At 31.6% G+C, this 10,081-nt stretch overlaps 2 protein-coding genes across 2 annotated transcripts in view; one reads left to right on the top strand and one right to left on the bottom strand.

The window, feature by feature from the left end:
* Window positions 1-460, bottom strand: part of Syp (synaptotagmin binding cytoplasmic RNA interacting protein) — a 113,375-nt gene extending 112,915 nt beyond the window's left edge. The window contains exons 1-2 of the mRNA XM_074182863.1: window positions 202-460; window positions 51-140 (exon numbers count right to left, since the gene is read on the bottom strand). Coding sequence (XP_074038964.1) covers window positions 51-60 — 10 coding nt within the window. The 5' untranslated portion in view covers window positions 61-140; window positions 202-460. The remainder of the gene's footprint in view (window positions 1-50; window positions 141-201) is intronic.
* Window positions 461-2,516: 2,056 nt separating this feature from the next.
* On the top strand, window positions 2,517-8,189 carry LOC141485714 (torsin-1A-like). The gene is made up of 5 exons (XM_074183012.1): window positions 2,517-3,517; window positions 4,102-4,370; window positions 6,410-6,713; window positions 7,364-7,511; window positions 7,626-8,189. The coding sequence occupies exons 1-5, from the start codon at window positions 2,884-2,886 to the stop codon at window positions 7,759-7,761; spliced, it is 1,491 nt and encodes a 496-aa protein (XP_074039113.1). The 5' UTR covers window positions 2,517-2,883; the 3' UTR covers window positions 7,762-8,189.
* Window positions 8,190-10,081: the final 1,892 nt, after the last annotated feature.

Below are 10,081 nucleotides of genomic sequence, written 5' to 3'. Positions count from 1 at the left end.
ATGATAAATATTGAAAATAATTTTTTTATATCATGACATTTGCTACTCACAATTATCCATTCAGTATTCAAATTTAGGAACTGCCAAAATTGACTTTCAGAGGATGGTTGGTTTTTCCAATTTCTAGTAGTTATCCAAACCTGGAAAAAACATGTATTTATACCTAATGTCATTCCACATTACTTTCATGGGGAATATTACCTCAAGACTTTTTCTTTAATTTTTATGGGTCACAACATTCCAAAAAGAAACTAAATTTAATAATCAAACAAATTCACTAGAGATTGTTTTGTTGCCTAGGCACGCCACAATTAAGTACTGAAATTAGAAATTACCAAATGGGAATTATTACTTTGCCTGCTCCAAAAGTTCATAAATGTATATAAGAATTCCAACAGTTATTAAATATACAATAGAAAATATAGTCAAATATATAGTTAATATCCAATATGATAATTTCATCTGAAACTTATCGTTCTGACATTTCTCAACTTTTTTGACGCAAAATAATAGTACATTAGTAGACAACACCATTTCAAATTTTTCATCACATCCATCATGGTATTACCGTTGGAAAAATACTAGTGCTTAGAGACAACAACAGCCTCGTCTGATTAACTTAGCAGATATCACACACTGAGCACACATATTTATAATTATTGAAAACGATCTGCAATTTCAGTTGAACAAAAGTGGGGAAAAAATTTGCTTTTGCAAATTCGTGAATTATTTAAAATGATAGCAGTGTTTTAGGGACAACCATATCTAGGATAAACTCTAACCTAGACGGAAAATGAATAAGCTGGAGCTAAATAAAATATACATTTGATGCGAATTTATTAAAGATATAATAGTTCCTCAGTAAAAATGTTACAGATTCAAGCATAGCCTCTGCTACATACAAATATAGCTAAACATTTAAGTTATTAACCATATAGGTAATTCCCATACTAAAAATATTCTGTAATAAAAGCAGTTGTTTTTCCCTAAAATGTAAAATAATAATGAAACAGTCGAGACATGGCATTAAAAATATCGGCACCATAAATATTCGAGTACCTAATATTAAACAGAGGAAAGAAATGAATATTTTTATGATAATTTGCTAAGGTGATCATGCAACCAGGCAGCTATCTCCATACGCTTAATAAGCATTTTAAAAAATTATGAAACAAGACTTTCAATCTTCGAAACCACAGAATACAAATTTGATCTCTTCTATTTATAATAATTTTCAATAATATTTAAACTCCTGACTATTCCATAATCAAAATATTTGTATAAGAAGTACGAAGGAGTGAGAGAGATAGACAGAGAGATGTAGTGGGAAACACAGAAATCATAAAGTATCATTCCATTCAATAGTTCAGAACCGACTGGAACATACTAAATAGAATAATTTTCATTGTTTTGAAAAAGTTAGTTTACGCATTTTAACAACCTAATGTCACTGCATTGCTATAAATGAATGATATTTTATGTAGATGTGACATGTGATGTCGTTTTGAGATGTCTAGAAGTCGTTATGATGAAGTATTTCAACATACTCATAATCATATCGAAGGGATATCAGACTGTCGTATCAATTATGTTACAGTTTCACGTCAAAAAATGAGAGTGAACGCTATTTTTAGAGTTTTTTGGCGGTGGTCTGCAGGTTTTTATTTCTGATGTTTCGTCTACTACTGCGATAAACATTATCAAAGGCCATATATAATATTTAACTGGTCGACTTTAGTTGATATAACTTGACAGGTCGACCTTTTGACAGTCGACGGTCAGTTGCAATCGGTAGCAATCAGACATCACAAGTGATGTGGTAACGGTCGCAGTGCTCGAGTTGGTGCTCCAGTTGTTGTTACCGTTGTTCCGCTCGCAATAACCATGATGCTGGTATTCGACTCTGATTTTATATTAATAGTGATAGTGGCTTTGTTTCTCTCAGCTGGAGTATTACTTGACCTTGTTTCTGTACCTTTAAGGACAATTAGCCAAATTATATTATTGTTCATTGCCTATTCTTTTTTATGGAAATTATCCCTGTTTTTGAATTTCAATTGCCTCTCTATATACACTTTGATAGTTATTTTGAGTTCTATCAAATATTACTGTATCTTCGAATGAGATAATGTGGATGCCTTTTCTTTCCTTAGAACGTTATACTTGGATCATCACTCTTGGAATACCCACACAAAAAAAATGGTTCATTTCACCCAGTGCTCAATTGACAAACTCACTTATTTGTTTCCAAGAAAAAATAATAGTGTTGGTAATATAATTCATCAAGGAAAATTTAATGAATAATACATGAATAGAAATATTGACTATAGGCACGTAGTTTGTGATAGGCACCCATCTTTCGGCAACGTCAGAAATTCCCACTTGGTCTGCAACAATTTCTGAAACCAGTGTTATAGTACACATTGATAATAAGAAGAAGGAGAGAAATATAAGGTTATGTCAAAGTGATGTAATCAATCCAGTGACGAAATAATAAATATGGACCGGCCATTGAAGAGAGGACATTGATTCCAACAACTAAAAAAAGATGAAGATGTTCACTTCTTGGCATTTACGTCACTCATACTCTTACCGTCGATATAACGTCACGAAGTTTTATATTATGTATATTTTCATGTGAAAATTACATATGGGATTTGATTTGTTACGCAGTGGCCAAGACGTTGTGTGTGGGTGTGGTCAGCAGGTGGCATATATCTTAAAGTCACTTTACGCTCAGTCCACATATTATTATGTCTATGGATTAGTCAATTGATTTCAAAGATAATATAAATAAATAGAAATAACAATTTCATCTCAAAATTTAGAGAGAGAATCGATGAACTGGAAACATTTTCTACAACGGGAATTGAGGGTTATAGAATGGATAAATCCATATTTAAACACTTAACTCTTTTACTCCTGATTCACTATGGAAATTGTGAGAATTCCAATTCATACTGTTTCTTTGGATTTGGAAAATGTGCTGTGGTGGAGCCAGAGAAAGAAAGTTATTTTTTTGAGAAGTACTTACCTATTTCGTTCCCCTTTCATTCTCTATGGAAATTTGAAAAGCAAAAACAAAATTCTTGGAATCCCTACTGTTGGATCAAGGATTGTTATGAAACCGACAACTTTTTGTCAAGCTTCAACATCTTCAAACCGCATTGTTGGTTTCTTGACTGCAATGAAAAAAAAGACAAGCAACAAAGAAAATTCTCATTTCTGAGTTATATTCCTTGGATTAATGAAAGAGAAGTAGATTCTGAACGTGATACTAAGAGTTCGGACACGTGGAGCTTAAATTCATTCAATCCCATGTGCTGGATTGGAAAATGCTCAAAGATTATGAAAGATAAGGAATCAAATTTGTTAGACGTTAATGAATTTATGATTGCTGCCAAAAGTTTCATAAATCATCAACCTGCTATTAGTCAACTAAAATTACTTCAGTATTATCCTAGTTGCTGGCTTGGGGAGTGTTGTAATGATTATTACATCACAGGGAACATAAAAAGTAAAGTTATGGTTTTTAAACTACTTTGTTTTATTTTATAAGAATTTTAATATTTTGAATATAAATCTGTTTTGAATATAAATCTATTTTGAATAGACTAATTTAATATATGGCAGATTTTGCAACAATATTTAAGAATAAGATCTAATTACTACAAAGACTAGTATATATAACAAAATACCAGAATTCATCAAAAACTTTCCCCTTAGGAAATAAAATTGTGCATCTATCGAAGGCATTTTACTCGGTAGATGAATATTTTGCTGATAGACTGCTTTGTTTGCTAGTTTGTATTTGTTCGCTTTTATTTTTATATTATATTGTATGTTATGTCTCTCAGTATGTAATATTTTTGTTTTGAAAATTTGACAAGTTCTACATCGGTAAGGGTCTTTATTGTACCAAAGAGCCAATAAAGATTATCTATCTGTCTACAGCTGAAAAGAATAAGTATCCAGATTATGAACTTGTTTTTGATTGACAAAAGTACAGATGCAAATAACCCCGAGGAATCGGACGCAAGCAGTTTTTACCAAAAATAACCCCCCTTACTACCTCCAGTCTTGACCTTGACTTATTTTCAGAATTGTCTTCCCTGATGGAAGAACATCTTTACGGACAGCATTTGGCGAATGACATTATTGTTGCTGCAATCAGATCACATTGGACAAAAAGGTTCAAGCCTAAGAAAGCCCTTGCTTTAAGTTTTCATGGATGGGTGGGGAGCGGGAAAAACTATGTTGCTGGTATGATAGCAGAAAGTTTATTCAAACTTGGGAGGAACAGTAGATATGTTCATTATTTTCCTGCAAGAGTTCTCTTTACTTTGAACAGTAAAGTTGATGAATATAGGGTAAGGTTTTCATTAGATTTTCTAACTGTCATCTGTCAACATATGGGGAACATATTTGGAAAAAACTTTTTCCTTATTCAGCTTCTTCACTAATAGACAAGGAGGGAGTCTCCGTTTTTTTTCTAAGTATAGGAGCATATTCCTGTGATGAAAGTAATACTTGCTTTAAATTTTCCATCTCCACTTATAATGAGACATGTATCTTTGACAATGTATTCAAATGACAGTATATTTTGAGATTTTCACTAAAAAGCTTAAAAACCGCAACACCTGTTTCACTATATAATAGCCTTCTCAAGCGTTTTCATACTGACAGATTGTACTTAATTTGTGTTTTATATAATAACAATTTGGATCATATTAACTTCTACCTACATAATGACCAATAATTTTATTTTATCTGAATTACGGTAAAAACTTTTAAACATTTTTTTTAAACATTATGAAAGAAAGTTTACTAACTCATTAAAGGATCATTTTGTGCTTCATATAATAATTTGAATCACATGACCTTCAACCTACTCAATAACTAATAATTTTGCATGAGTTTAGATGAAAGCTAATCAAAACTCGAATATTATAAAAGAAAATTTTGGCAAACTCAATAAATGGACATGTAATTAACTAATTATCAATTTTCACGTAAGAAAACAGATTCAGAAGAGGTGAGAAATCAATTATATTTGGTCATTCGGTAAATTTTCAGAATTCTTGAATCTATTGATTTCCAAGCATTCCAAAAGATCAAGTTTCGAACCTTTTTCTTCAAAATGTGAAACTTCATCTCCGTAGTTGTACTCATGCCTTTCTCTCAGAAGATGGTTTACATATTCAAGGAAATGTGGAATTCACAGTCGAAAACATTTTTAATCATTTGTCTGATAATCTAAGAAAAATGCCAATTATTAAAATGAAGCATCAACTTTAGCAGTTATTAATACAAAAGACTTACTATAAATTAGAAGAATATTTTGAAGACAGTCCTATATAATTGTATAACTTATAAAATGTTATGCTCCATAGGTAAAAACATCATTTTAATATGTAATTTTAGTTTACAAGCTATCATATTTTCCCCTACGGGTTTTCTCTTCCACTCTTTTATTTTATTTTAAAACTTATTTTTATTATTGACGTGTTCTACACCCATTTGGGTATTATGTATTGTTCACATGAACGAATAAAGAATATCTATCTATCTACATATGTGGGATCGGTCTTCACATTCAAAAAACCACTCTTTATGTTCTTTCACTCTTCGAGAAAAGGTTTTTCCCGTTTGGCCAATATAAATGTTTGCGCAAGAGCTTATATACTCCTGACACTAAAGTTTTGTCTTTATTGTTTTTAATAAATTGGCTCAAATCATTATTTATCCGACAAGCCAAGTACAGAAAATCATAGGTTCCTGAATTAAGGAAATCTAGAATTTTACTGACGCATTCTTTTTTATCTATATCAATAGCTGTTTGCTATTGTGAATATAACGTCATTATCATTAGCTTTTTCCTTCTAGGAAATTTCCGTACTCCATCCGATACTACCTGGGCTGAAAAATCTATGGCCTAACATATAGATGGCGCTACTATTGTTGCATTCACCGCTTTTTCAGTTAGTACTAAGCTTCGAAAGGAAGCTGTTGAAATTTCAGGATATTCTTCTCATGAGTTTGTGACCTGTGCTAAGAGTGACATTATCATTACTCATTATCAGCTACTCATTTTAATTCTCAATTTTATTTGTTCTTTTAGGGAGTTTAAATCATATTAGACAATGGAAGTCCGAAAAGGAATGAAATTTATCATTTTGAAGTTAAGCGCTGCTTGCGAGAAGCAATACAAAGAAAACGTCCAAAACTTTTTTTTCTCAGATTGTCTTCACAAAACATTTTCTTTGAAAATAGCTGATGACATGAAAAATGAATTTTTCTGTTACACACTCTATATTATTCGAGAAATGGAATGAACACTTCCTCAAAACAGTAATCTCTCCAAAACTTTTTTTTCAATAAAATCTCACTCGAAGTCAAATTTTTTTAGGAGAATCTTTACCAATGGCTAAGGTCAAATATCACCCTATGTCCACGCCAACTTTTTATTTTCGATGAGGTGGAAATGATGCCTGAACAAATACTAAACGCCATCAAACCTATGTTAGATTATAAAAGTTCTATAGATGGAGCTGATTATACCGAAGCAATTTTCTTGTTTATTTCAAATACTGGTTCTGATCTCATCCTCAGAAGATATGAAGAGCTGATTGGGGTTGAAAACAAGAAAAGAGAAGAAATCGATCTGAGAGATTTCAAAAATTTGATTCTTGAAGGGGTTTTCTCCGAGAAAGGTTTGTTCTTGTTGAGGAAAAAGTAACATTTATATTTGAAGTTGAGATTATATCTTCAATAGGTACTTTTCACGATCATTCATTTCCTGTTTCATGCTTTCATTCAATATATTTTCCATAATCACGATGAATGATCACTGAAAAAATTTGGATATGAAGCAGCCAATATTTCTTAAACTGTTGCTTCACTTCAATACAGAGTCTACGCAAAAGAAAAACTCTCAAAGTGTCAGTAACTTGTATTTATGAATGAGATAATGTGAAATCATTAAAAGAAATAATAATTTTTCAACCTATGCTCTTATTTTTAATGAAGAAAAGAGATTTGAAAATTTACATGTTTTTTACCACTTTTATTTGTAATTAACTTTACTGCAGTTTCGTCCTCTAAGGACATTTTCAAACTCTTACATTAAACTCTTCTTGCATTCCTCGTGTTAGGAATCACACGTTAAAAGGTAAGACCTCGTTAATCCTTAGCTCGCACAAGTTTCGACTTCTGAGGGTTGTCGTTCGTAGGGGTGCGACAGCTGGTTAACGGAAAAACAGATTTTAAACAGATTTTTTTTTTTTTAAACAGATTCCTATTTTAAATGTTCTGATTGATTCGGCCATCATTTTTAATTAAAATCTCATTTTGTATTTTCTAGGTGGATTCCATCACTCTGATACAATAAGTAACAATTTGATTGACCATTACATCCCTTTCTTACCGATGGAAAAAAAACATGTTTTAGAATGTATTAAAGATGAGTTTTTAATGAGAAATATTGCGTTTCCTTTGGAAAGCCATATGGAGTGAGTATAGACTGAAAATATATTTTACTCATGCAATTTTCTTGGTGGATAAATTAAATATGAAAATTGTTAAATGGATGTCGCTGGGTGTTAGAATAAATTCACATTTTTTAGGTACATATTAGAGAATGTTCGATGGGATCTAGGCGAGAATAAACAGTTTTCTAAAACCGGTTGCAAATTGATCAGTTTCCAAGTTGCCCTCATAATAGAGAAATATTATAAGGAGGAACAGGACAAGGAGTTATGAAAATGACATTGACATCCAATTTAAACAACTGGTTTTACAGTTTGTATGGGGAAGCTGCAGAATTATTTTTGTATTCAACTCCTGAAGATTTTTCATTCGGGAAATAATGTCTCTTTCATGCCCTTGGTTTTTTTAATAACTATAAAGTTATCAGAAGTGTTTCAATATATTCTTGGAGCTGATATTTTGATATACAATAGTGCAACGGGGCGATAGATATACATACAAAACTAAAGTTTTTTTCAAATTAGATATATTATCTTTGTATAGATTTTATGGTACATTTCATTATCCTCTCAAGGCAGCTTATTAAACATTTTATTCAAGAATGCCAAAATATCCATGATTTAGTGTTTATCTTTTATTCCTAAAAATGTGAGATATAAAAATATAATACATTTTAAATATATTTGTATGTATACATATAACAGTTATGACTTGTAACCTTAACCAATCCATTTTCATCAAACATCTTCATGGTTCATCCAAACCTTCAATAAATGACATAAGGTGAAGAATATGCATAACCTAAAACAAAATATATTTATTAACATTTGTTTATTTTCTAGTGAAATAGAAATATCACTTGTCATAAGGTTCTTGTTCAGAACATCATCACATTTTCTTTCTATTGAACTATTTCGTGGATCACAGATGATAAGAGATATACGAGTATCGTGCAGGATCTGTTCTAGGAATCGCACGTTAAAAAGTAAGGCCTCGTTAATCCTTGGCTCGTACAAGTTTTACTTTCGGAGGGTTGTAAGAAAGCAACAGGTTGCTGACAGATTTTTGCAATGAAATCATTACTGTTTGGTAGAGCTTTTGTATCCGTTGAATGACTAGATCAGGGGTTCCCAACCGGTGGTACGCGTACCAGCAGTGGTATGCGGGAACGTTTCAGATGGTACGCGTGAGTGATGTAAGCAACATGCTGTTAATAGCAAACATGACTCAGCTCACGGGTCGCTACAAACGAAATACCCATAACCCAGTGAACGACCTGACATTAATCTTTTTATTTCTCCTTTATTATAAGTATGTTATAAATAAACAAATATCTAATCATTAAATATAAAGTTTTCTCAGGAATTTAATTAAAAAAGCCTTTGAACACTTTTAGAAGAGTATATATTATACATTTATTAAAATATTTAGGTCTGGTGGTACGCCAATATTTCTCAAAAACTCAAGTGGTATGCAGATGTAAAAAGGTTGAGAACCCCTGGACTAGATCACAGGTATTGCAAGTAGGAGATCTGGAGTTCAGTTTCAGAAAAATATTTAATTTTATACTCAAATATAGTTTGAATTGCAAAAACTTTCTGACTGAAATACCCTGTGTTTTGCTAAATAAGCACTCACAATTTCATGCTGTCAAGCAAGTTCATTTTTGGTGCCAAAAGTATTACTTTTGAAAATGAAATGGAGATATTACAATAAGTATTCCATAATTAATTTAAAAAAACTTATTCAATCAACATATTGTTATAATAATTCAAAAAAAAAGTTTTTCTTACCATATGCAGGGTAATAGTAATTGCTGTAATATGAGTAAGGATAACCGTAAGTAGCCCATTGTGGATTAGGAATGGGGGCTGGAGCTCCAAAACTTGTGTATGCAAACATCACGACAAGCAAAAGCTGAAAATATTAGATCAAAGAAGTGAATGAGAATAATTTTACAAATTTTTCGTGATTTTAAAAGAATAACCAATTTTGAAAAAGGTAAATAAAAATGATATATCCTTTTTTTATCATGAAATGAAACCGTGTAAAAATTACTATATCTGCATAATGAAAATAATCACTTCGATAGTCAAACAACTTGCTTTTGGTAAAAAATAACCTTTTAGGTTTTCAACTTCTCCAAAACTCCCAAAGAGATTTGTGATTGAAAGCACTTCTTGTAAGTGAAATTTAAAATGAGTAAGTACTATTTCGTTCACATTTATATTTGAAACACTTGTGTATGAAATAACATAATGATAGTGTTTTTTTCGTCACTTCTTCAAATTTTTTTTTCTACGAAATACTAGAAAAGGGACATATCCTGCCTCACCCACCATCCCCTCTCGCTAACCGAGTACTACCTTTTCAAGCACTTTGATAACTTTCCCAGCAGTAGAACCTTCGCCAATCAGAACCAGGTAAAAATAGCATTCATCGACTTCATCGAATCCCAAGCACTTAAATTTCATGCTGACGGAAGTAATTGACTTGTGTTAAGTTGGCAAAAGTGCTTCGATTCAAATGGTGCTTATTTCGATTATTGAATTGAATATTTATTAACTGAGATATTACAGTTTAAAGTAGACTC

The sequence above is a fragment of the Leptinotarsa decemlineata genome, unplaced genomic scaffold (genome assembly GCF_025532065.1).
Source record: "Leptinotarsa decemlineata unplaced genomic scaffold, Ldec_3_MD MMD2_tig00026330_RagTag_RagTag, whole genome shotgun sequence".
NCBI lineage: Eukaryota > Metazoa > Arthropoda > Insecta > Coleoptera > Chrysomelidae > Leptinotarsa > Leptinotarsa decemlineata.
The sequence above is the reverse complement of the archived record's forward strand: the minus strand, read 5'-3'. Positions and strand labels throughout refer to the sequence as shown.